This window comes from Coregonus lavaretus (genome assembly GCF_964263955.1).
Source record: "Coregonus lavaretus genome assembly, chromosome: 2".
Classification (NCBI taxonomy): Eukaryota; Metazoa; Chordata; class Actinopteri; order Salmoniformes; family Salmonidae; genus Coregonus; species Coregonus lavaretus.
Window position 1 is genome coordinate 44,570,435 of NC_139989.1, and position 27,560 is coordinate 44,597,994.

The following is a 27,560-nucleotide window of genomic DNA, read 5'->3' on the forward strand; positions in this document are numbered from 1 at the left end:
CCCTCGATCCTGACTAGTCTCTCAGTCCCTGCTGCTGAAAAACATCCCCACAGCATGATGCTGCCACCACCATGCTTCACCGTAGGGATGGTGCCAGGTTTCCTCCAGAAGGGAAGCTTGGCATTCAGGCCAAAGAGTTCAATCTTGTTTTCATCAGACCAGAGAATCTTGTTTCTCATGGTCTGAGAGTCCGTTAGTGCCTTTTGGCAAACTCTAAATGGGCTGTCATGTGCCTTTTACTGAGGAGTGGCTTCCATCTGGCCACTATCATAAAGGCCTGATTGGTGGAGTGCTGCAGAGATGGTTCTCCCATCTACGCAGAGGAACTCTGGAGCTCTGTCAGTGACCATCGGGTCCTTTTTTTTTTTTTTTTTTTTTAGGGGGTAGATCAGCTTTAATATTTCAGATTGTAACTTCCATCAATGTAATTGTCTGCATCACTTCCAATCCCCCATATGTTTTTTCCTTGCGAATATATATATATATATATATATATATATATACACAGTGGGGGGAAAAAAGTATTTAGTCAGCCACCAATTGTGCAAGTTCTCCCACTTAAAAAGATGAGAGAGGCCTGTAATTTTCATCATAGGTACACGTCAACTATGACAGACAAATTGAGGAAAAAAAATCCAGAAAATCACATTGTAGGATTTTTAATGAATTTATTTGCAAATTATGGTGCAAAATAAGTATTTGGTCACCTACAAACAAGCAAGATTTCTGGCTCTCACAGACCTGTAACTTCTTCTTTAAGAGGCTCCTCTGTCCTCCACTCGTTACCTGTATTAATAGCACCTGTTTGAACTTGTTATCAGTATAAAAGACACCTGTCCACAACCTCAAACAGTCACACTCCAAACTCCACTATGGCCAAGACCAAAGAGCTGTCAAAGGACACCAGAAACAAAATTGTAGACCTGCACCAGGCTGGGAAGACTGAATCTGCAATAGGTAAGCAGCTTGGTTTGAAGAAATCAACTGTGGGAGCAATTGTTAGGAAATGGAAGACATACAAGACCACTGATAATCTCCCTCGATCTGGGGCTCCATGCAAGATCTCACCCCGTGGGGTCAAAATGATCACAAGAACGGTGAGCAAAAATCCCAGAACCACACGGGGGGACCTAATGAATGACCTGCAGAGAGCTGGGACCAAAGTAACAAAGCCTACCATCAGTAACACACTACGCCGCCAGGGACTCAAATCCTGCAGTGCCAGACGTGTCCCCCTGCTTAAGCCAGTACATATCCAGGCCCGTCTGAAGTTTGCTAGAGTGCATTTGGATGATCCAGAAGAGGATTGGGAAAATGTAATATGGTCAGATGAAACCAAAATATAACTTTTTGGTAAAAACTCAACTCGTCGTGTTTGGAGGACAAAGAATGATGAGTTGCATCCAAATAACACCATACCTACTGTGAAGCATGGGGGTGGAAACAAGGGACCAGGACGACTGATCCGTGTAAAGGAAAGAATGAATGGGGCCATGTATCGTGAGATTTTGAGTGAAAACCTCCTTCCATCAGCAAGGGCATTGAAGATGAAACGTGGCTGGGTCTTTCAGCATGACAATGATCCCAAACACACCGCCCGGGCAACGAAGGAGTGGCTTCGTAAGAAACATTTCAAGGTCCTGGAGTGGCCTAGCCAGTCTCCAGATCTCAACCCCATAGAAAATCTTTGGAGGGAGTTGAAAGTCCATGTTGCCCAGTGACAGCCCCAAAACATCACTGCTCTAGAGGAGATCTGCATGGAGGAATGGGCCAAAATACCAGCAACAGTGTGTGAAAACCTTGTGAAGACTTACAGAAAACGTTTGACCTGTGTCATTGCCAACAAAGGGTATATAACAAAGTATTGAGAAACTTTTGTTATTGACCAAATACTTATTTTCCACCATAATTTGCAAATAAATTCATTAAAAATCCTACAATGTGATTTTCTGGATTTTTTTTCTTCTCATTTCAACTGTAAAATTTGGTAGAGGAGGAATAATGGTCTGGGGCTGTTTTTCATGGTTCGGGCTAGGCCCCTTAGTTACAGTGAAGGAAATCTTAACGCTACAGCATACAATGACATTGTAGACGATTCTGTGCTTCCAACTTTGTGGCAACAGTTTGGGGAAGGCCCTTTCCTGTTTCAGCATGACAATGTCCCCGTGCACAAAGCGAGGTCCATACAGAAATAGTTTGTCGAGATCGGTGTGGAAGAACTTGACTGGCCTGCACAGAGCCCTAACCTCAACCCCATCGAACACCTTTGGGATGAATTGGAGCACCGTCTGCGAGCCATGCCTAATCGCCCAACATCAGTGCCCGACCACACTAATGCTCGTGGCTGAATGGAAGCAAGTCCCCGCAGCAATGTTCCAACATCTAGTGGAAAGCCTTCCCAGAAGAGTGGAGGCTGTTATAGCAGCAAAGGGGGGACCAACTCCATATTAATGCCCAAGATCTTGGAATGAGATGATTGACGAGCTGGTGTGTCCACATACTTATGGTCATGTAGTGTACTTCCTATTTTTAGCGCCACCTTTACTGTTGTAGCATTTGACCTTGGGAAGTCACAAGGTTACAAATGATTATTTTTATTTTAGTGTGAAACATCTTGTTAAAATACTCTATTTATTTTGAAATTAACTGGACGTTAGCTTTTGTGATGTCAGATGTTTGTTTTTGGTTCCTTATGTTACACGTTTCAGGATAATGAAGTCTTCTCAGTGAGGTGGTGGAGACTGAATTATTCCTTTTTAAATGGTTCATGAATACAATTACAGTTACTTCCTACCAGAAATGCATAGAAAACCGTTATAAAAAGATACCAACTCCAGGCTGAAACGAATAGCCTAAAAGAATAGCCTATTTTTTACAATGGTCTCTTTTAATAGCTATAATATTCCTGATATGATAAACATTACATTGAGAATATTTCAAACTTTGCCTATCAAGTGCATTTTTTTCTTCTCTTTTATATAAAGATGCATTTCCTGTTGTAGTTTTTAAATCTGTATGTACCCATGTATAGGATACGTATCATGCATATTAATGAAGTGGAATTCAATGAAAGGTGAGCCCTTGCCTGAACAATTGACCAACAGCAGTGATTTTGACCAATGCTGACAGGATGCACATTGTGATGCTGGGAGACAAACAGGGAGCACATCACTCTTCTTGCCTCATGCACACAAACACATGCGCTCTCTATCACACATGCACACACAAAAACAATAGAGATTTGAGGTCCTCTGTTTCTGCTCTGCCTATCACCCTACCTCACCTTCATTAGTATTCCAATGGAGTATGAGATGTTGCGTAATGATCACATCCACACACAGGGGAGCAGTGTTGCATAAACACAGCCTCAAAGTCAAGGGGGGGAGGAGGATGGGCAATAGAGGGGAGGGAGGAGTGTGGAGGGATGAGAGGGGAGGGAGGAGTGTGGAGGGATGAGAGGGGAGGGAGGAGTGTGGAGGGATGAGAGGGGAGGGAGGAGTGTGGAGGGATGAGAGGGGAGGGAGGAGTGTGGAGATGGAGAGGGGAGGGAGGAGTGTGGAGATGGAGAGGGGAGGGAGGAGTGTGGAGGGATGAGAGGGGAGGGAGGAGTGTGGAGATGGAGAGGGGAGGGAGGAGTGTGGAGGGATGAGAGGGGAGGGAGGAGTGTGGAGGGAGGAGAGGGGAGGGAGGAGTGTGGAGGGATGAGAGGGGAGGGAGGAGTGTGGAGGGAGGAGAGGGGAGGGAGGAGTGTGGAGGGAGGAGTGTGGTGGGAGGAGTGTGGAGGGATGAAAGGGGAGGTAATATTAGGTAATATTTTTCTACGGTCTAAGTAGAAGAGTTTGAAATTAGCTATTTGAGATTTTCATATCTGGGTTGAATTATTAATTACACTTCAATTTATTTACATCAATATTAGAACATATTGCAATTATATGAAATACAGACAAAAATGACAAGAGAATTTGATTATTTTCCATGCTTATTTTTGCCATTCTGTTTTATTACAAACTTAAAAAAGAATCTGATACAATAAGAAACTGCAGTAGTAAGTCCCCATTCCCATGGGGGAACACAGAAAACAGGTCATTGCATTTCAGTAGTGAAAGGTTCATATACATCTACAGGCTGTACAGATCAGATACAAAATATGAAAATTATAACAAAATACAGGCAAAAAAGAAAGCACTATATTAATATCTCACTTTTTCAATTATATCCATTTAGTCTTAAAAGTTAAAATCTTAAATAGAAAATAAACGTCTTTATTACAACAAAATATTCCGAAGTGCTAAATAAAATACAAACGTAGATAGATAAGCAAAAAGACAATAAAAACTGTTTTCCCTCACTTTTATTAAATCCTGGTGGTAGAGCAGCCTGCTTTTAAAAAATAAATAAATAAAAACATTTATATGGAGAGGATAGTGTAATCTGTTACTCATTTTTAATGCAAGACGTAAACCAACGGCCAACCACTATACCGCAACAAACACTGTCCACCCAGTGACCAAAAAGCCAATGTTGTGAAACAATATTTATAGTCTTCCTATAATCCATCAGAAGTTCCAACTTCCCTCAAACGTCACAGTCCCCTGGCCTTCCCATTGGCAGACGGTCAGTGACCGCAACATGGCCTCCAAGCCACCACTCACAAACCTCCAGACCCACTTTGCAGGCCCAGGGAATTAAAACACAGCACACATCTGATTACCAAGAGTAATCTGACCAATGTTTTAGCAATGGGGGCTTGTAGGGATTTTGGAAACCAAAAATCTCACTGAATCAACAAAGAAATAAGAAATAAACAAAAAATAGCTCTATCCATTTCTAGGCTGTCCACCACCAGAACTGACCAGTCACTGATCATAATCACGGCACATTCAATGACTATCCTCCTCCTAAACCTGCTTGAAGCACTGTTGACTTATTGAAGAAATGTATTGGAATATTTGTGGTTGTAAAGGGCCAAGACCACCCCCCCCCCTCCCCTCAATTGTGGTCTAGAATATGGCGTTAGTTACACATTGCACTGGACCAGGGTCAGTGTCTGTGTGAGTAAAGACAGTCTAGTTATGGCTATAGTAGCGGGAGCAGGGGAATGTTACCACAATGGATGTGAGGTGAATACTCATCAAGGATTAGACTGCAGGAACGGGTTTTTTGCTTCCCTCAGTCTTTGTGTGAGAATGAAATTGGCAGCCATTTCAGTCACAGTGGGACTGTTCAGGCACACAAATAAGGTTAGTGGTATAGGTTGTGTAAAGTAAAGATGTATAGTCCCGTGTAGCTCAGTTGGTAGAGCATGGCGTTTGCAACGCCATGGTTGTGGGTTCGTTTCCCACGGGGGACCAGTATGAAAAAAAAAAAAAGAAGTATGAATTCACTACTGTAAGTCGCTCTGGTAAGAGCGTCTGCTAAATGACTAAAATGTCAAAATGTAATGGCACTGGAAAATATGTAGATGGAATATGAATAAGGGTCACAATTAGTACAATATTAGCACTACTAAGGGGATTTGGTTTAAACGTGGAGATTTTTGGTTTAAGTGTAAGAAATATGAAGGAACAGGAATCTTACAAGTTATCAGACTGCCCTTAGAAACACACATACTGAGAATGATGCTGTCAGACTTTCTCTCTCTATCCACCCATTGTAAACATTAATCGAAGTCTTCAAAAACCCAATTTAACAAATTACATTTACCCGTCTTTTATTGGACAGATTCTGTACAAGGTACAATACACATTCAATACTTTATTTTCTACATCTTTATTTTTAGTCCCAACTTGCATATATATTTATAGTTATTTTTTGGTAAAAATAACTTCAGCACATAACTAAACAAAGGAAACCTGAACATAAGAAATATATACATATTCCTATTGTTATAATATATATCTCTATCTCTTACCTTTACAAATGTACTTAATTACTTGTGAAAAACACAGGAAAAATATAGAAAATGTAAAATAAATTACAAATGTAAAAATGCACCCTTCCCTCACAACCATTACATTTATAAAAGAGATCTGACCCTCCCCTCCCAACCCCTGGAAGCAAAAAAAAAAAGAAACACCATTTTAATGACTGCATACATGCATATGACCGACTGTCACACAGCAATTACCAGTGTGAGCACAAGTCAAGGGTCCTTAGGTTAGGTTATACACAGATGTTTATGGGCACAATCTAGATAACATTCAGATGATGGCTAGGGACACGTTCCCCTTCCCATTTTATCCAAATACAAATCTCATCGTGACAGAACCAACATTTCCTAGCAGATGCAGCTGTAACATAATGGGCCAATATAAGAAAGACAAAGAAAATGAACGTTTAGCTCCTAACATGACTGGGGGGAATCACATGGCATCTATTGCCCAATAATATAAAGTGCTGGATGTCTCAAAAGGAAAGGTGAGGTTAGGGGGCTGCCTGAACCCTGGTGACATACCAGCCCCCTCTATTACCTATATGGAGCCAGGGTATCACCACCTTCAATATGAGAATGATCTGACATGGCATCATAAAGTGACAAAAACACAGGTTTAGGTAACATTCATAGTCCTGGAAATTGAAATGGAAAACAGCTTTCATTATATGATTCTGGTCTCCCACTGCAGCAGCAACTGGAACAGATAATTAAGGGAATAAAGATCAGGGGAGCTAGCATGAGCCATTGGCTGCAATGCCACTGAAGCTCTACAGAAACATGCTCCGGGTTTTAAAGTGTCAGTCTAAAGCCATTGCACCCAAGATGATAAAAGGTGGTAAAACGTAATCGATGCCCCTGCCTCGCCATCCCTTTTTTCCTCTCCCGTCCTCCTCCTTTCCCTGCAGAGTAAGACCTCTCCTTCATAGTCAAAGTCACGCTAAGCCATTTATCACAATCCCCATTGCTTAACTGCATCCCATCCCCTTCCAACAACGCCCGTTCACCTTCACACACTGCTGACAGATTCTATGGGCCTGTGTGTGTGTGTGTCTGTGTGGGAGTGTGCATGAGTGTGTGTGTTTGGGAGATTGGTACATCGGATATAATGAAGACAAAGATCAACTTCCCTCTCACGTTCACCAAGGTTTGCTGACCTCCCTGGCAGTAATTCTTCCTGTCATGACAGATACATTTCCTCATACCCTGCACATTCAACCCTCCCTATTCCCAAGACACTACACACAGGCTCCCTTTCTTAGCATGTTCCATGAACACATTTCAGAGCTGATGAATGGCAAATACTGATTCCTCACGCCAAACAGATTCCGACATGGTGTGTGATATGTTTCAAGGCTCTAGTAACAGGCCAACTATATTCACGATGACCATAAGCCACAGAAGAGCACATTTAACACTTGTTAGCATGAATAAGTCCTCACCAAAACAGCATAAACCCCACTGTGCATTTGTGGCAACTAAGGCCGAGCAGATTGCAAAGCGCTAAGCTTTCCAAAGCAATCTTACAGGACATTGGTCCATTTTCACAGCATGACAGTGAAGTGCAAAATACCTAACATGCTGCTGTCAATAGTCCAAAGCTGAAGGGCATTTTACTCAGTTGAACATTCAGTAAAAAAATAAAAATAAATGTCTGTGCAATAGGAGGCTGGTTACTCCTCTGGTTAGAGAGAAACTGAAATCAAAATCCTCAAAACAAAATCTGAACAGTAACGATGATATATTTAAATATATAGTGGAGGTTGTAGTAGTAATAAAACTAATTCTACGCTGTAGTATCACTAAGAACAATTTTCGAAAAAAAATACTTGAGCATTACTGCTCTACTGCTGCAACAGCAATACTCATCATAAAGGCTTAGTTGGCCAGCACCACAGGCTGGAAGGCCTGGCTGGGATATTGCAGGTTATACCCCCCTATACCCTCCACAAATGAGGGCTTCTCCATGTAAGAGATCCCACCGCTACCACCAATGATGCCAACAGCTGGACCAGGTGGGGGGCTAGAGAATGGGTCAAAGGAGGGGTGGGAGTGGGCGGGGTGAGGGTGCTGGAAGGGGCTCACGTGTGGTAGCATGGGTGGAGCATCATTGTCAAAGTAGAGGGGCCCTGGGGATGCTGGGTAAACAAACTCTTTGGCATTGGGGGAGAGCTGGCTGGGGATCTGACCCCCCAGGGAGTGCAGGGAGACAGAGAGGGGCTTGTGTTTCAGCAGCACTGGGGGAGAGATGTTAGTGGGGGAACGGGAGAGCATCCTCTGTGGCGGGGGCACGCCTATACCTGAGCTGCCAGCCGATCCGGAACCGCCACACTTCTTCATCTTGGTGGAGCCAAATTTAGTGGCAGCGAAACTGGCCGTGGTGAAGGTGATGGGCTGCAGCGGTGGACGGGTGCTGGGCAAGGCGGGCGTTGTCTGCTGAGAGGGGAGGTAAGGGAGTCCCCCACTTGGAGGGGAAGGTGTGGATGTGTTAGAGGAGTGGGCCGTTGGGTTCGTGGGTGTGCTGGAGCTGGGATAGCTGAAAAGCACTGGGCAGGATGAGGCCGAGAGAGGTGTGGGTGAGCTGGAGAGGGAAGGAAGGAGGACTGGAGATATCTGGCCTCCAATTGGAACAAACACCTGGGCCTCAGGGTTGAATCCTAAGATCTTTGCCTCCTCTACCTCCATGTCACCTTTACTCACTCCACTTACTACTTCCACCATTTCTCCTTCCCCACCTAAGCCGGGTGGATCCTCCAAGTACAGCACCTTAACGGCTCCCTTCTCCCCAATTTGGTAGGACACCTCATAGGGGTCGATCCACACACTCAGCTCTGGGGGGACATTGGCGCGCACTTCCTCTGTGTCCAGTCCGCTTCTCCTGGCAGCTAGCTCCACCACCGGGTCCCTGGGGGCCCCCAGGTGCAGGCAGCGGAAGGCAGAGCCCCGCAGAGGAGCTTCAGGGTACCAGTGGCCCTCATAGCGCGACACCAGTATCTGCTCCAACTCCTCCCCGAAGAGGTCAGCACGACGACGGGGCAGTTTGTTGTACAGGTAGGACACAATGAAATTGAGAGCTACCTTTACCTCTAGGTGCATGACTGTACCTGGCCAATGCAGTTTGGATAGCCAAGTTTTCAAATCAAGTCCAAGATGAGCCAATACTGGAACAGTTATCTCTGGCTTGTAGAAATCTGATGTTTTTTCTCCACTACATGTAATGCAGGTAAGTTGAAGTTCGGCAGAATCTTTAAACCCTTTCCTGTGTGGTCAACATGGACAGACTTGGTGGCCAGGAGGCCAAAAACTAGTCCAACCAGTTGTTTTCAGTTGCCAGGTAACAAGACTTGCCAGGTAACGTGATGAAGAGTCCAACTGGGGGAAAAATAAAAACATGGGGTTAGTCCTAGGGAGGTAAAAGGCAGACAAATAAACTCAGCAAAAAAAGAAACGTCCTCTCGCTGTCAACTGCGTTTATTTTCCACAAACGTAACATGTGTAAATATTTGTATGAACATAACAAGATTCAACAACAGACATAAACTGAACAAGTTCCACAGACATGTGACTAACAGAAACTGAATAATGTGTCCCTGAACAAAGGGGCGGGGGGCGGGGGGGGTGTGTCAAAATCAAAAGTAAGTGTCAGTATCTGGTATTGCCACCAGCTGCATTAAGTACTGCAGTGCATCTCCTCCTCATGGACTGCACCAGATTTGCCAGTTCTTGCTGTGAGATGTTATCCCACTCTTCCACCAAGGCATCTGCAAGTTCCCTGACATTTCTGGGGGGAATGGCCCTAGCCCTCACCCTCCGATCCAACAAGTCCCAGACGTGCTCAATGGGATGGAGATCCGGGCTCTTCGCTGGCCATGGCAGAACACTGACATTCCTGTCTTGCAGGAAATTATGCACAGAACAAGCAGTATGGCTGGTGGCATTGTCATGCTGGAGGGTCATGTCAGAATGAGCCTGCAGGAAGGGTACCACATGAGGGAGGAGGATGTCTTCCCTGTAATGCACAGCGTTGAGATTGCCTGCAATGACAACAAGCTCTGTCCGATGATGCTGTGACACACCGCCCCAGACCATGACGGACCCTCCAAATCGATCCCGCTCCAGATACAGGCCTTGTTGTAACGCTCATTCCTTCGACGATAAACGTGAATCCGACCATCATCCCTGGTGAGACAAAACCGCGACTCGTCAGTGAAGAGCACTTTTTGCCAGTCCTGTCTGCTCCAGCGACGGTGGGTTTGTGCCCATAGGCGACATTGTTGCTGGTGATGTCTGGTGAGGACCTGCCTTACAACAGGCCTACAAGCCCTCAGTCCAGCCTCTCTCAGCCTATTGCGGACAGTCTGCGCACTGATGGAGGGATTGTGCGTTCCTGGTGTAACTCGGGCAGTTGTTGTTGCCATCCTGTACCTGCCCCGCAGGTGAGATGTTCGGATGTACCGATCCTGTGCAGGTGTTGTTACACGTGGTCTGCCACTGCGAGGACGATCAGCTGTCCGCCCTGTCTCCCTGTTGTGCCGTCTTAGACGTCTCACAGTACGGACATTGCAATTTATTGCCCTGGCCACATCTGCAGTCCTCATGCCTCCTTGCAGCATGCGTAAAGCATGTTCACGCAGATGAGCAGGGACCCTGGGCATCTATCTTTTGGTGTTTTTCCAGAGCAGAAAGGCCTCTTTAGTGTCCTAGGTTTTCATAACTGTGACCTTAATTGCCTACCATCTGTAAGCTGTTAATGTCTTCACGACCGTTCCACAGGTGCATGTTTATTTATTGTTTATGGTTCATTGAACAAGCACGGGAAACAGTGTTTAAACCCTTTACAATGAAGATCTGTGAAGTTATTTGGATTTTTACGAATTATCTTTGAAATAATAATAATAATAATAATAATAATATGCCATTTAGCAGACGCTTTTATCCAAAGCGACTTACAGTCATGCGTGCATACATTTTTGTGTATGGGTGGTCCCGGGGATCGAACCCACTACCTTGGCGTTACAAGCGCCGTGCTCTACCAGCTGAGCTACAGAGGACCACAAAGACAGGGTCCTGAAAAGGGGACATTTATTTTTTTGCTGAGTTTAGGTTCAACAGAAGGGATAGTGAGAGAGTTAATTGGTTAGCCAGCCAACGTGGAGGGGGTGTAACAGATGCCGTGATCGAGGCAGAAATCCATGATAATCTGCAATCCCTCAGCTGTCACTTCTGCCAGATGCTCAACTACTCAGGATTACACAATTAGAGAAAGTTCCAAATCAAACAGTGTAAGTGCGAGAGTAGGCTGTGGGTGTACAGTTCACATGTAGGCATGTATTGCATACTGTGAATGGCAGGGTACTGGCTACAGTGCATGAAGGACACCATTTCCCACCATGCAGCATTATTAACGTCATCACAACATGTGCAATACATAGTCCACCTACGCATCATAAACATTGCACTCAGTCACAACCAGCACAAGGAGGGTTTCAGCAGCCAGGATTACCCAGAAAGCTACATTTTTATCTACGAGAACATGGGTATAATGTATGCATCAAGGACGATGAATGCTATATTGTGAATCAGATTAGGTTGACCAAGAAAATATCATTATTGATATGAGATATAGCTACTCTGTTTGCATGCAGAACATTGCATAGATGGCTACCAGATGGGCAAGAACAAGACACAATCGGACTTGTCTTGTTATTTAAGACAGTGTTTCACTTGTGTTAAATCTATGAAGAAACTAATTTGGAGAAGTGTGAAACTGTTCAATAGGAGATGTTTGGAAGATAGCAAACAAACCTCCAAAGATGTTCACTAACATTAGGTGGCAAAACCAGACTTTTGACTCTTACCTTTGACTAAATTTAAACCAATGATAATAAAGTTTACAGTATATCTTCGAAAAGCATTAACCACCATAGTCATTTCCAATATCCAATGTCATTCAATGTCAACCCTACAAATCTGTTCTTTCATGCCAAATGCAGCTGGGACTTTATGTACAGTACACAGTAAAACCTGTCATGGATCAAAATGGATCCTAGTTGTTAATTTTTACAATTGACCTATAGTGCATATACTGTATTATTTAATGCAACATTATTCAACCATGAACATGTTTGTTTATCATGGTTGTGACCTACTACTAAGTAGACTACACAATCCAACAGTAGGTTACATGGCCTAATCTGATTAAATAGTTATTGACATATTGTTTACAGTGCATCATCATCACCACAATAAAGCACACCTTTGTCCACTCATTGTAACAATGTAGCTTATTCAAGTGAATACTATACTTGCATATAGTAACAGAACACATTTCCTTAATTGATTTATGGGCAGGTAGCCTAATAATAAAGAATTTTAAAAAGAGAAAAAGTAGCAACCATGGATGTTGATGATAAGGGGTGTGAAAACAATATGTAGGCCAACTTCGTTAACTCAAGCAAAACAATAGGCTACAGTAAAGCAATAGAGTGATGTGCAATGTGAAGACAGAGTAGCCTATATGGTTTTGAAGTGCCGTGGTGAAGCCTATCCCAAAGGTCCAATAATTACTTATCTCCATGATGGCAATTCCACCTTTAAGCAATAAGGACACATATGATACTCTTATTCTAACAAACTGGAATCCCTTACAAATTGGCACTGTAAATAAATTATAAGGAGACTAATAAAGTGGTAAATGTTGCAGTCTCATGTCATTATATCGACTGATGAGCAGGACTACAACAGCTCAAGAATAAATTGGTCCTGCCCGAAAACAGGAAGAAATGATTAGCTGTATATGAGAAGAATAAATACAACTTGACTCTCAGATACGAGTTTGATGGGTTTTCCGTCTAAAAAACAAACAGAATCTAAAATGGATGACAGAACCAATTACAGATTCAGTTTCTCAAAAGGCAGGGCATCTTTGGAGAGTCGTAAAGCCTCTTAGATTAAATCATGAGGATCCACAATCTAGCCAAATGTACCGTTATGGCTGATATATAAAAATGTATGTCAATGCCATACATGTTTATATGCGGACGCTGTGAATACTTACTAATGCAGCTTGTGTTCAGTTCAGGCGCTTTTAATTCCCGTATTTTACATTGAATTTGAAGGTGATGTGGCTTTTCAAAGTAGTTGTTTAGAAGCAGATATAATGTCGTGTGTTAAATGGGTCTTGAACTGTATGTTCTTCAGAGGGTCTCCATTCCCACAACTGACAGGTTGACTAAAACTGCCCTAGCAAACTTTACTGTTTGACAACCTTGCGCATTTATACAGGACCAATTCGCCAACACCCCCTGTTCTGTGACGTTGGTCTGAATAGGGACTACTTTCTTACATTTTACATTTACATTTTTAGTCATTTAGCAGACTTCTTGATACTATTGTAATGTATATTATCAAATAAACTCATACACACCAAGGAGAGAATAGTCGACCCTCATTAATAAGCCTATAGTTTCAAAAATAAGTAAATAATATGAAATAGGCTACGGTTTATTGAGGATTGCAAATGCTGGTAGATATGATTGAACATATTGGTATGAACAATGGTGGTAAATAATCAAATGCATTTTCCAACTTATGACCGACACAATTACATCCATGGTTCTGCAAAACCAGAACGCGACATCCTAGTTCAGTTGGCGAACGGATATTTGTAACTCCAAGTAAGTACTGTGCCATTGCTAAAAATACAAGCGGTGATAGCAACAGAGTCCCTATTGGCTGAGAAGGGGGAGGACCCGTATTTTACTGGGCTGCAAGGGTGTCCAGTCAGCAAGTAAGTGATATGACGTTTTGCATGAGTTGTGGGTAATGTCGTTCCAACCAGATAGAGTACTGAAAGACAAGTTATTTACAATATTTACGTGAACTTCCTGCTGAGATATATATATATATATTTTTTGTTCTTTTCATTTTAGCAGACGCTCTTATCCAGAGCCTTGTTTTGGAAAATTATCCTGCAGGTGAAATTACATTAGGCTGTAAAGTTACCATATAATATTAGATATTTAGCAGACGCTTTTATCCAGAGCAACTTACAGTTTGTGAGTGCATACATTTTCATATTGGCCCCCCTTGGGAATCAAACCTACAACCCTGGCGTTGCAAACGCCATGCTCTACCAACTGAGCTACATGGTTTCTACTTTTTTCTACTTTCTCCCCCAGAGTGTACCCTACTTTTCAAACATCAATAATTGTTTTCTGACTGTTTATATAATTGTGTAGTTATTTAAATTTGATTTTGTATACTATATCTTTGAATATGCAACAACAATCTATAGCCACATTTCACATAAGGAGAGTGATTAAAAAGGAAAATATTTGGACACATCATTGGTCCAGAACCAGGACAGGTGCTGGAAGAAATATACTGAGTAATGAGTATTCTTGAAAGTAATTCATGAATTTTAAAAAATGGATTCCAAGTTCTCTGTCAAAATATCTTCTTCAGGACCTTCATCATATTACTGCTGTGCCACATCACAGTCATTGTCTTCAGTGGTTTTGTCAGAATATACATACGCTATTATGTAAATATGTCCAATTAATTTGCATCAGTAAAACTCACAGACCCTTTTAAACAGTAAAGGTGCATAAACTGTATGCTAACTATGTGCAGAGTTTATTATAGGGAGCCCACGAGTTCATTATGGGGTGCTGATTTGACAACAACCTTACAGATAAGTACCAAACAAAAACATAAACTCAGTCATTGTGTATATCTTACACTATTGCAACCACTTTGACAATTGTATTCAAATATTATATTTGGACTTTGTCTTATTAGATTCGGTCAAATGATTCACAGAGGTATACACTTGTACACAGTTTTAATACACCTGTCAGGATAAAAATAATAAAGGCATTTAAATTAGGGTTCCTGACGTCACCTGACAGAAACACATCTTAGTCAGTGAACAAAATGGCGTCTTACTGTAGGACTGTCACTCGGCTTCGGGTAAGTAAAACGTTATTTTATATTAGTAAATATATTCAACACTAAACATCAAGTATAGATTTTCAGTAAAAAATGAATTACAAGATATTACTGTCCACAACGAACTTAAAAAAAAAAAAATATATATATATATATATATATATATATATATATATATATATATATATAGTAAACAATCCATCTCAGCGGCTGTCGTTTGGTCACTGTGTCCCAGTCGAGACTGTTACTAACTAGTACTCCATGCAACGGCTACAAGTTAGTCTGGGAAGTGCACAATAACGCTTTATCTATAATGCTGGTTTACAGTACAATGTGTTGTCGAAATGCACTAAATTGAATGCTTTATATTGCACCAACTGTCCAGCTGTTTGCAAGGTGATTCAAGGTTACTGAAGTTTTTAAGTGCGCACTTGTCTGGTTTCCACACTTAATAACAGATTTAGTCAAATCACGGTGTCAGACAATGCGGCACCAAATTAAGCAATTAATCGAACATGAGATGGTCTTATAGAAACCTCATGAAATTATCTGAATGGACACTGTCCAATACTGTTTTGCTACGTCTATAAAAGATATGTGACCAAGGGCCTGCTAATATGAGGTAGATTTTATATTTGATTCGGCAAATTAACATTACAGATTTTTGGTACATTCTCAGTTGGTTGTGATATTCCATTTGTTTACATCTTTCCACTCTAAATAATCAGGCCTATAGGTTGATTCAAATTAAGCCTGTCTGTCTAACATGAGTTAACATGTTGAGGACGATTGGCTGTGTTGATGCAATATTGAAAATCATAGCTAGATTAGACTACTTGAGCTGTCACAAAATTAGCTGTTCTAATGTGTAGGGAGTAGGTGTCTCTTTTAGGGCTAAATACAAACACTAACTTACCCAACACTTAGGCTACTCATTCTAAACTTTAGGTGATGTGTGTTTTGGGGAAATGAGAGCCTGACAAGTAGCTGGCTGACATATTGTTTACTTAGTTAGTGTAATGCAATACTATTCTCTTTACTTGATTAATATTGCTGTCAGTCTCCATTGTGTGAGGTGATGGAACATGAAAGTCACATGGAGATCACGCAGATTGTAGATAAGTCATTTTATGGTGGCCTTTTTTAACTGTCTCTTTGATTGGGCTTTGAGATTCTTTAACCACCATGTTAAAAAAAAACGCAGTGGAACTGGCTTTGAGGTCCAGAGTTGAGTTTGAGGGGACTAGGTCCTATGTTTGCAATGATTAGGAACTTTAAAGCCCCTGTATCCTCTTCCATGATGATGATGTTTCCAAGTTTGATGTATCATTACTAAAAATGTCCTTTAGCTTGTCCTTGGAGAAGGGGCAAGACGTCTCCATGTCTCGGCAGCCTTCAACGCCAAGGCCAAGGTGGCCATGAGCCGATTTGAGCCTGGCACCAACATCAACTATGAGAAGCTGCATGAGAACATCGACATTGTGCGCAAGAGGTCAGTAACTGCCTTTCCAACCTCACACCCAGCGTTCCTCTGTTTACAACCACTACTACTGACATTGCAACTGCTCACTAAATCCTTTGACATTTAGCGTGTTGACTTCTTATGGTCAGCAACACTGGCCACACCGAGCTAACTTTAGATTAGAAAGCATTCCTCCTAGTGAGTTAACCTTTTACTGTATTTTAAGAGTTGAATCCTAACCACACTGTCCTCCCATCCCCGCCCTCATCTCACCTCAGGCTCAATCGCCCCCTCACTTTGTCAGAGAAGATCGTGTACGGTCACCTGGATGACCCCGTGGGCCAGGACATCGCCAGGGGGCGCACTTACCTGCGGCTGCGTCCGGACCGTGTGGCCATGCAGGACGCCACGGCCCAGATGGCCATGCTACAGTTCATCAGCAGCGGCCTGCCCAAGGTGGCCGTGCCCTCAACCATCCACTGTGACCACCTGATTGAGGCACAGATCGGAGGGGTCGAGGACCTAAAGAGGGCGAAGGTCAGTAGGGAGCAGAGGAAACTCAAGGGGCTGTCCAGTTGTTTTTGGGCTGTCCAGCTGATTTCTGTTGGTTGAGATCTAGGGTGTTCTACAGAGGGATACTCTTTTCCATGGTATCAGGAGTTCCTAGGGGTAACCGAAAGTATTGCGTTGGGGCCAAGATGAGCCATATGAGAGGGAATGTTGGTTAACTGCTACACACACATGACATATTTTTAGACAAAGAGAAGCCCTGAGGAATATTTAGCATGGGTGACACTTACTACATCCAATTGCACAGAGGTCAAATTGAGTAACAGGGATTAAAGGGGGAATTAAGGTCTGCAGCCAAATATGTGCTGTGACAGTTACATAAAGGGGACTACCAGCTGAAAATATATTCTCCTCAACTCAACTGACACCCCAACCCCTTCCCACTTGTCCTTTTTAATCCAGGAAGTGAATCAGGAGGTTTACAATTTCCTGGCGACAGCTGGAGCCAGGTATGGAGTTGGCTTCTGGAAACCAGGCTCTGGAATCATTCACCAGGTACCGGTACAATAAATGGTAACTGGTCAGATTGAGCTGCCATGAGACTAATTTGTATTTGGACAATATCCACTTCTGAAATTAGACTAACAACTAGATTAGAGTTCAGGAATACTGCTGTGAAACGAGTAGCAGAATACATTGTTACAGGACTGTTTTGCTAGCACAGACTGGAACATGTTCCGGGATTCTTCAGACAGCATTGAGGAGTACACCACATCAGTCACTGGCTTCATCAATAAGTGCATCGATGATGTCGTCCCCACAGTGACCGTACGTACATACCCCAACCAGAAGCCATGGATTACAGGAAACATCCGCACTGAGCTAAAGAGTAGAGCTGCCGCTTTCAAGGAACGGGACTCTAACCCGGACGCTTATAAGAAATCCCGCTATGCCCTCCGACGAACCATCAAACAGGCAAAGAGTCAATACAGGATTAAGATTGAATCGTACTACACTGGCTCTGACGCTCGTCGGATGTGGCAGGGCTTGAAAACTATTACAGACTACAAAGGGAAGCACAGCCGCGAGCTGCCCAGTGACACAAGCCTACCAGACGAGCTAAACCACTTCTATGCTCGCTTCGAGGCAAGCAACACTGAAGCATGCATGAGAGCACCAGCTGTTCCGGATGACTATTTGATCACGCTCTCCGTAGCCGATGTGAGTAAGACTTTTAAGCAGGTCAACATTCATAAGGCCGCAGGGCCAGACGGATTACCAGGACGTGTACTCCGAGCATGTGCTGACCAACTGGCAAGTGTCTTCACTGACATTTTCAACATGTCCCTGACTGAGTCTGTAATACCAACATGTTTCAAGCAGACCACCATAGTCCCCATGCCCAAGGACTCTAAGATAACCTGCCTAAATGACTACCGACCCGTAGCACTGACGTCTGTAGCCATGAAGTGCTTTGAAAGGCTGGTCATGGCTCACATCAACAGCATTATCCCAGAAACCCTAGACCCACTCCAATTTGCATACCGCCCCAACAGATCCACAGATGATGCAATCTCTATTGCATTCCACACTGCCCTTTCCCACCTGGACAAGAGGAACACCTACGTGAGAATGCTATTCATTGACTACAGCTCAACATTCAACACCATAGTGCCCTCTAAGCTCATCACTAAGCTAAGGATCCTGGGACTAAACACCTCCCTCTGCAACTGGATCCTGGACTTCCTGACGGGCCGCCCCCAGGTGGTAAGGGTAGGTAACAACACATCTGCCACACTGATCCTCAACACGGGGGCCCCTCAGGGGTGCGTGCTCAGTCCCCTCCTGTACTCTCTGTTCACCCATGACTGCATGGCCAGGCACGACTCCAACACCATCATTAAGTTTGCCGACGACACAACAGTGGTAGGCCTGATCACCGACAACGATGAGACAGCCTATAGGGAGGAGGTCAGAGACCTGGCCGTGTGGTGCCAGGACAACAACCTCTCCCTCAACGTGACCAAGACAAAGGAGATGATTGTGGACTACAGGAAAAAAAAGAGGACTGAGCACGCCCCCATTCTCATCGACGGGGCTGTAGTGGAACAGGTTGAGAGCTTCAAGTTCCTTGGTGTCCACATCACCAACGAACTATCATGGTCCAAACACACCAAGACAGTCGTGAAGAGGGCACGACAAAGCCTATTTCCCCTCAGGAGACTGAGAAGATTTGGCATGGGTCCTCAGATCCTCAAAAAATTCTACAGCTGCACCATCGAGAGCATCCTGACTGGTTGCATCACCGCCTGGTATGGCAACTGCTTGGCCTCCGACCGCAAGGCACTACAGAGGGTAGTGCGTACGGCCCAGTACATCACTGGGGCCAAGCTTCCTGCCATCCAGGACCTCTATACCAGGCGGTGTCAGAGGAAGGCCCTCAAAATTGTCAAAGACTCCAGCCACCCTAGCCATAGACTGTTTTTCTCTGCTACCGCACGGCAAGCGGTACCGGAGTGCCAAGTCTAGGTCCAAAAGACTTCTCAACAGCTTCTACCCCCAAGCCATAAGACTCCTGAACAGCTAATCATGGCTACCCGGACTATTTTCACTGCCCCCCCCACCCCATCCCTTTTACGCTGCTGCTACTCTGTTAATTATTTATGCATAGTCACTTTAACTCTACCCACATGTACATATTACTTCAACTACCTCAACTAGCCGGTGCCCCCGCACATTGACTCTGCACCGGTACCCCCTGTATATATAGCCTCCCTACTGTTATTTTATTTTACTTCTGCTCTTTTTTTCTCAACACTTTTTTTGTTGTTTTATTTTTACTTTTTTTGTTAAAAATAAATGCACTGTTGGTTAAGGGCTGTAAGTAAGCATTTCACTGTAATGTCTGCACCTGTTGTATTCGGCGCATGTGACCAATACAATTTGATTTGATTGTTCACTCATGATATCAAACCTGTTATACATTCAGATCTTGACGTTATTGAGCTCAATATGTCAAATGATTGTTGTGCATTGGCTAACAGAGATGTCACTCACCCTTGACAGATAATTCTAGAGAACTATGCCTACCCAGGAGTCCTGCTGATTGGCACAGACTCCCACACACCTAATGGGGGCGGCCTGGGCTCCATCTGCATTGGAGTGGGTGGCGCTGACGCTGTGGACGTCATGGCTGGTATCCCATGGGAGCTCAAGTGTCCCAATGTGAGCTGCTATGACAGTGAACCAACTCACTACATTCTCTTCACCCACTCATTTATCTCTCTTTCTGTATCTATCTCCTTCATACATGTATAAAAATACGGACCTTTCACAAATGTAGTAATAACTCCCTCTCCATCAGGTGATTGGAGTGAAGCTGACTGGTAGTCTATCGGGCTGGACCTCTCCCAAGGATGTTATCCTGAAGGTGGCTGGGATCCTGACAGTGAAGGGGGGCACAGGAGCCATTGTGGAGTACCATGGCCCAGGCGTCAACTCCATTTCCTGCACCGGTGAGGCCAAAAGATAGTAAGGTTTACCTGAACTAGTGAGTAAACTAATCTACGCTATTTGTTTTAACAATCTGCTTGTTTCAGTTGAGTTCGTCCAGTGGTTTGGTCTTGATTTGGTGCTAGTTTGCTTAGAAACTTGATGTGACTTTTCCCACCTCCTGGCTACAGGTATGGCAACTATCTGCAACATGGGAGCTGAAATTGGTGCCACCACCTCTGTTTTCCCCTTCAACCACCGCATGAAGACTTACCTGAATAAGACTGGACGTGCAGGTTAGAACGCACAATAAGACATTCTGGAATATTCTTAAAGCCCTTTATTTCACAATCCATTCAGTGTCAGTCTCACAGCCACTGTTACACATACAGCATAGCCCCTTAGCATTTTTGTATTCTCTTTCGGACTTTTTCCATCTACTCTCAGACATCGCTGCCCTGGCTGACGAGTATAAGGATGACTTGGTCCCTGACACGGGCTGCAAGTACGACCAGGTCATTGAGATCAACCTGAGTGAGGTGAGTCCACTCTGTTATTAGGCTGACATCCATTACATATTTATAGAATATATTCTCAAGGAATAACACACATTGTCAATGCTAACTGTGTGTCTGTCTTCTGTCCCTGGCAGCTGAAGCCCCATATCAACGGGCCCTTCACTCCTGACCTGGCCCACCCAGTGTCTGAGATCGGTGCTGTGGCTGAGAAGAACGGCTGGCCCCTGGAGGTCAAAGTGGGTCAGTATCACACGTTATCTTTAACACTCCCTTGAAAAGTATACATTTAGCTTTCTGTTAATATTCAAGAAAAGCCCTTTAAGAGAAAAGTACAGTAACATTTAATTATCATATATTTTCAGGCTTATTTACATGACTGTTAAAATCACCTGCGCTTCTCCGTTCTTACTCTGTTATTAACCTGATTCCCGGGGGTCCCACTAGGTCTGATTGGCAGCTGCACCAACTCCAGCTATGAGGACATGGGCCGCGCTGCTTCCCTGGCCAAGCAGGCCCTAGACAAAGGCCTGAAGTGCAAGGCCGCGTTCACCGTCACCCCCGGCTCTGAGCAGATCCGCGCCACCATCGAGAGGGATGGCTTTGTGAGTTCAAACCTTTTGGAAAAAGGTCCATTGCCAAACTAGTTGCCCTTTACTTGATTTGTAGGTACATTCTTATATTTGTTTTTCTCCTTTAGTCTAAGATCCTGAGGGATGTGGGTGGGGTGGTCCTGGCTAACGCTTGTGGACCCTGCATTGGCCAGTGGGACAGGAAGGATGTGAAGAAGGGGGAGAAGAACACTATCGTCACCTCCTACAACAGGAACTTCACTTCCAGGAATGATGCCAACCCTGCCACTCATGCTTTCGTCACATCCCCTGAAGTACCAATAATCACAACACACACACACACTTCTTATATTATGATGTCCACATTATGTCCCCTTGTAACTAGCTGCCCTAATAACCCTCCCTCTTCCTATACAGATTGTCACAGCCATGGCCATCGCTGGTACCCTGAAGTTCGATCCTGAGACTGACTACCTCACCGCGGCCAATGGTGAGAAATTCAAGCTGGAGCCACCCAATGGCGACGAGCTGCCTGCCCGTGACTTTGACCCCGGCCAGGACACCTACCAACACCCCCCTGCCGAGAGCGGCTCCGTTATGGTGGACGTCAGCCCCACCAGCACCCGCCTGCAGCTGCTGGAGCCCTTTGACAAGTGGAACGGCAAGGACCTTGACGACCTGCAAGTGCTGATCAAGGTGAGGGAGGTGGAGAGGTGGATGACAAGACCGCTATATGATGAGGAAGGCCTCTTCTCACTGTTTGGCTGAGTTCTATCCTCCACCAAGGACCATGGTTGGAATTGAGATGCCTTCGATGGTGGCATTACTTTCTAATTATTAGAGACTTAGAAACCACTGAGTTGGCAGACAGTTGTTCAGGCATGTGGTGCTGCATTTAGATGGTCATTTACCCTACTGTCTCTTTTCTTCCTTCCTCTTCCGCAGGTGAAAGGCAAGTGCACCACAGACCACATCAGCGCCGCCGGCCCCTGGCTCAAGTTTCGCGGTCACCTCGACAACATCTCCAACAACATGCTCATCGGAGCAATCAACATCGAGAACGACGCAGTCAATAAGATCAAGAACCAGCTGACAGGAGAGTACGGGGGCGTGCCTGATGTGGCTCGCCACTACAAGGTGTGTCAGACATAGTAACTGACAGGAGAGGACCGAAAGAGGCTGTGGACTGTTGGGCTGTCCCAGAATCACAATATTTACATTAGAATCTGGGCGGCAGGTAGCTTAGTGGTTAAGAGCATTGTGCTAGTAACCGAAAGGTCGCTGGTTCTAATCCCTGATCCGACTAGGTGAAAAATCTGTCTGTGCCCTTGAGCAAGGCACTTAACCCTAATTGCTCCTGTAAGTCGCTCTGGATAAGAGCGTCTGCTAAATGACTAAAAAAGAATGACTAAGAAATTCGTGGTCCTCTGTAGCTCAGCTGGTAGAGCACGGCGCTTGTAACGCCAAGGTAGTGGGTTCGATCCCCGGGACCACCCATACACAAAAAAAATGTATGCATGCATGACTGTAAGTCGCTTTGGATAAAAGCGTCTGCTAAATGGCATATTATTATTATTATTATTATTATTATTATTATTATTATTATTATTATTATTAAATTCCCTCTCTGCTCCCTCCAGGCTAACGGTCTGTCGTGGGTGGTTGTGGGGGATGACAACTACGGGGAGGGCTCGAGCAGAGAGCACGCAGCCCTGGAGCCCAGACACCTGGGAGGCAGGGTCATCCTCGTCAAGAGCTTCGCCAGGATCCACGGTACGCTTACAGGTTACATGTGGAGTCACCGAGAGAGAGGGGAGGGTATATGGGTGTGGTGGGGCAAGTGGGTGGGTAGTATGAGAGGAAAAGCTTTTGGTGGGAACCTGCTCAATCTGAGACTATTTGTGTTGAGAGGGAGCTCATGTAGCTATCTTGAGACCCATTGCAAAAGAAGGGAAATATGGTTAGAAACAAGATCACCCACACACTTTGAATGTGCACATTGTTCTCTGACCTTGACTTGGCATGTAATGGATCTGCCCCGCTGTGGTAGAGGGCCTCTCTATTTACACAATGGAGCTCGATACGAGCCAATTCCCCAAGCTCCCTCTTGTTCCCCACTTTCTGTTTTTTCTTTCAGTCTTGCTTTCTTTTCTCCTCATTGCCATTCTGTCCTCTTTTCTCAGAGACCAACCTGAAGAAGCAGGGCATGCTGCCCTTGACCTTCGCCGACCCCACCGACTACGACAAAATCCGCCCCGACGACAAGATCTCCATCACAGGCCTCGCAACCTTTGCCCCCGGCAAGGTGAGCTTCATTGATCATTCAGCCTCCAAAATTACCGCCCTCCATATAATGGGGATGGGACTTGGTAGTATGTGTATTTTACACGGATGCCTTATAGGCCAGCTCTCTTTCTCCTCTAGCCCCTGAAGGGAGTGGTGAAGCACGGTGACGGCAGCCAGGACATCATCACCCTGAACCACACCTTCAACGAGAACCAGGTCGAGTGGTTCCACGCCGGCAGCGCCCTCAACAGGATGAAGGAGCTGCAGTAACTGAAGAGGGTGAAGGGGTCCGGAGGAGCACAGAGAGAGGCGGGCCTGGATATATTGAGGGGGAGGGGCTGCACAGAGGTGGGAAATGGGCGATAGCAGCCTGCCTATCGTAAACATACACACACACCCCATGTCGCTGTACAGATAAAATGCACACGCACACATGCATACAGGATTACTGTGAAAGCACTTTCCACACAGGTAGAGCTGTATACGCACACACGCTCTCACATAACACAGTCACAAGAACCCATGTCTTTGTTTCAGCATAGCATTTAAGTGTTCTCGTTCTAGGCAGCACTGCTCTTGTTGGCATTACTCCCTGTTTGTGTAGAAATCACATTTGTCATGCTTCTTGCCATTGACTGTAGTGCTGCAGTATTCAATTCACTCCTACCTCACAAACACACAGCTAGCTCTCCATATCAGGTCTGTAGCTTGAATCCTGCTCACATTCCTTTACCTGTCATAGTTGATGTGTTAAACTGTTTACTTGGACCTCCACTTGTTCCCTCCAACACAGACAGCTGGTTAACCCAGTTGTACATTTAATTCACTGAATGTATCCCTTTCATTCCCAGGATTTGGAACTCTTCTTAGTTCAATATTACTGCTAGTGAAGATGAAAGTTAATATTTGTTTAGTTAGGTCCATCTATTGTCCACCATGGTTCTAGTGGGCCTCAGGATCTGCCGATTGTGACTGACCTGAATTGATACGTTTTAGTAATTGATTAGAGAGCAAGTCGCCTAACCTGGTTACCCAGGCCTAATAACTGTTCAGATAGTAGATTAAAGGCATCAATGGAACCATTAGATTCCGTGGCCCCAGGACCAGGTTGTAGTGCATAACTTTTTCTTTTTTTTGTAGGGTTTTCCTTTTCCGGCGTTTCTCTTGACCCGTAATCTATTTGAACCCACGGAATTTGGTATACTGTTTGTCACTCCTTTGCATTCTGCACTAACTCTCTACTGCTGCTTTCTCCACATGCTCCATTTGTTTCTACTTGAGGGCTATTGCATGAAATGATATCAGATCCTAGCAGCCCTTTTCTGTGTGTCTCTGTAGGTGGGAGTAAAATGCTACATACTGCTGTGTTGTACTAGTTTTTCCATTAATTTCCATGTGCGTGTCCATATGTGTTAGCTAGCTAATCAGACCATTGCCTGTCCATATCCCTGTCTGGTTTGGTGCTGCCCCTCTGTTCTTGCTAATTCCAGGGCTCCACGCACAGCTTGAGGAGACCTCTTCTTACAAAATGAACGCACAATCTAGTGTCCAGACACCTGTACACTAACACTATATGTAGTAGTATTGTAGACACTCAGCCACACTTTCATTAATACATCGCAAACACTGCACTCCATAGCATCTTAAAGGAAGGGTGTGATTTAATTTGAAAGATGTTCAAGTTCCATAACAAAATAACTGAATACAATGACAAATGTATACCATTATCTGATTTAGGTTATTACATTTGGCTAAAACTCTTGCCATGTATCTACATTTTGCCACTTAAATGGTACATTGTGTGTTTGAGGATGTTGCAGCTAAGTCTTATAAAGTGTGACTGTTTTAAGTTGGCTTTGGGGGGGCCATGACCACCTATTCATTGCATTCGTTGTCTTCTCGTCACTAATTTACTTTAAAGTAATTTAGTGAGTTATAATCAAAGTATTCATGGGATTACTGTGGAGATTTGATTGGCTACTTCCATTAAATCCATTGGTCATGGTGCCAAGATTATTGTAATGTTGCTATCAAAGTTTATTTTCATGTCAGCTTATTTAGCTTGTCAGTGATGAACTGAAGATCTAACTGTCTGTTTTTGTAGTTGCAGTAGGGTGTGATGAAAGTAGAAATGCTATGCCTATTTTGTCCACGAGCATATGGTCTTCATTGACAATATATTCATAGATGAATGGCCATAGCTCCCAAAGTCAAACCCAAATATATTTAAAGGAACTTGGTTTGGGCCTATGTGTAAATTGTGATATAGTGGCACAATGTATAGAGGTGTTCATATGCACTATATTATACAATAGAGAGAGTGTGGGCAGGAGCTGCCTGGTTGAATGCAGAGCCTTTCGTTCTCTGAAACCCACTGTAACAAACAAATAATTTAATCTCCCATCAATTGTCTTTATTAAACTGAAGCCTAAAAGTGTTTTATATCTATTCCCCCTTCCCAATCTAAGGGTTTCACAACTAGTCAAACCACTAAACGAGTGGTTGGAGGTTTTAAATGAAAGGTAAATTATTGATGAAGCACTAAAGTAGGGTTGTCCTGTACGTCTCAATGTTTTGGAGCTCTTGGACCTGTGCTGTACAGTGGTCCGTCTTTGTATGTTGCTCCCAGGTGAAGGTTGGAGTTCTTTACAATGTAAAGGGAGAGACTAGTCAGGTGAGACATGTCTAGGTTTTGTTTTTAAATGATTTGAGAGATGCAGATGAAGGAACCCCTGATTTGAAACAGGATTTGCTCCAGATCGTTGCAACTTTAACCCATAGTTTATGTGATTTAGAGAACATTAACCAATTTATTATACACTGTCATAATTTATACTAATTCGTCATTTCCTCAACCTTAGCTAAGTTAACATGTTGCTGATCAATTCTCTCTGATCTGTCTACTGCAGTTAATCGCCAAAGATGCCTCATGAAAATGCTCCATTACATACTAAAACATAAGTGTTGTTACAGAAAGGTTTGCCATTGGTTTTGTTAGCAGAACTATGTTTCTTCATGTCAATGAACCCCATGTTTGAGTATGAAGAAGAACAGTGTAATGCCAGCAGCGTTCAAGTTTGTCAATTGTATTACTAAAGTAATTCATACATTCTTAACAAATTCACAAAAGTATTTAATGCATTCTCTAAATGGAACCATTCTGTGTACATTCATTCACAAATAACAGCCACCCATGAAGCAGTTTGCTTATACTGTGATGTAATATACAATATGTTGATCCCTGGTTCAGATCTGTGAGTTTCTGAAATGCTACTGTAACATGACAAAGCAAATACTTAATTGTACGCATTTTGTCCTCAGCAAAACCCAAACCTGCGTTTTGTAAACTGCTTTGTTTAATTGGCCTGGCTATTTATTTTCCATTTTGAAACACTGTCAATGTCATACTTCATAAAAATGCTTATTTTGTTCAGACACTGCAAACAATTAAATGCATAAACCCATTGACAGGCATTATTAATTTTCATGTAATCTCAAGTGGTGAATTCCGCTTCACTGATTCCATATATTTGTTTGATTTTAAAGTTGGTTTTGTATTAGGTGATTTGAATGCTTGCAGTTTCATAGCGTGCAAGAGTAAAAGAGATTTTAGGATATTTCCTGTGGTAAATGAATATTTAATAAAGATAAATGTTTGATCTAATTTCTTTTATTTTAAGTTTGTTAAATAATTCAGCAGTTTATAGTTACTATACCAGTAATACAGTTAAAATACTACAATATTCAGAACTGTGAATATAGAATCCCTTAGCTGTAATAGGGGCGGTTTCCCGGACACAGATTGACTAAGAAGTACTTCTATGGAGATTTTCAGTCGA

General features: G+C 43.6%; 2 protein-coding genes across 2 annotated transcripts; one reads left to right on the forward strand and one right to left on the reverse strand.

Moving 5' to 3' along the window:
* Nucleotides 1-3,972: 3,972 nt before the first annotated feature.
* On the reverse strand, nt 3,973-13,176 carry LOC311103333 (protein Tob2-like). The gene is made up of 2 exons (XM_084144891.1): nt 12,990-13,176; nt 3,973-9,304 (listed from the first exon to the last, which is right to left on the reverse strand). Exon 2 carries the CDS (start codon nt 9,026-9,028, stop codon nt 7,811-7,813), a length of 1,218 nt encoding a protein of 405 aa, XP_084001017.1. The 5' UTR covers nt 9,029-9,304; nt 12,990-13,176; the 3' UTR covers nt 3,973-7,810.
* Nucleotides 13,177-14,865: 1,689 nt separating this feature from the next.
* On the forward strand, nt 14,866-27,186 carry LOC311144906 (aconitate hydratase, mitochondrial-like). The gene is made up of 16 exons (XM_084181087.1): nt 14,866-14,905; nt 16,234-16,376; nt 16,625-16,883; nt 17,319-17,411; nt 19,923-20,081; nt 20,221-20,371; nt 20,540-20,644; nt 20,796-20,887; nt 21,001-21,106; nt 21,311-21,468; nt 21,564-21,749; nt 21,853-22,131; nt 22,381-22,572; nt 23,076-23,208; nt 23,619-23,740; nt 23,860-27,186. The coding sequence occupies exons 1-16, from the start codon at nt 14,870-14,872 to the stop codon at nt 23,989-23,991; spliced, it is 2,346 nt and encodes a 781-aa protein (XP_084037213.1). The 5' UTR covers nt 14,866-14,869; the 3' UTR covers nt 23,992-27,186.
* Nucleotides 27,187-27,560: the final 374 nt, after the last annotated feature.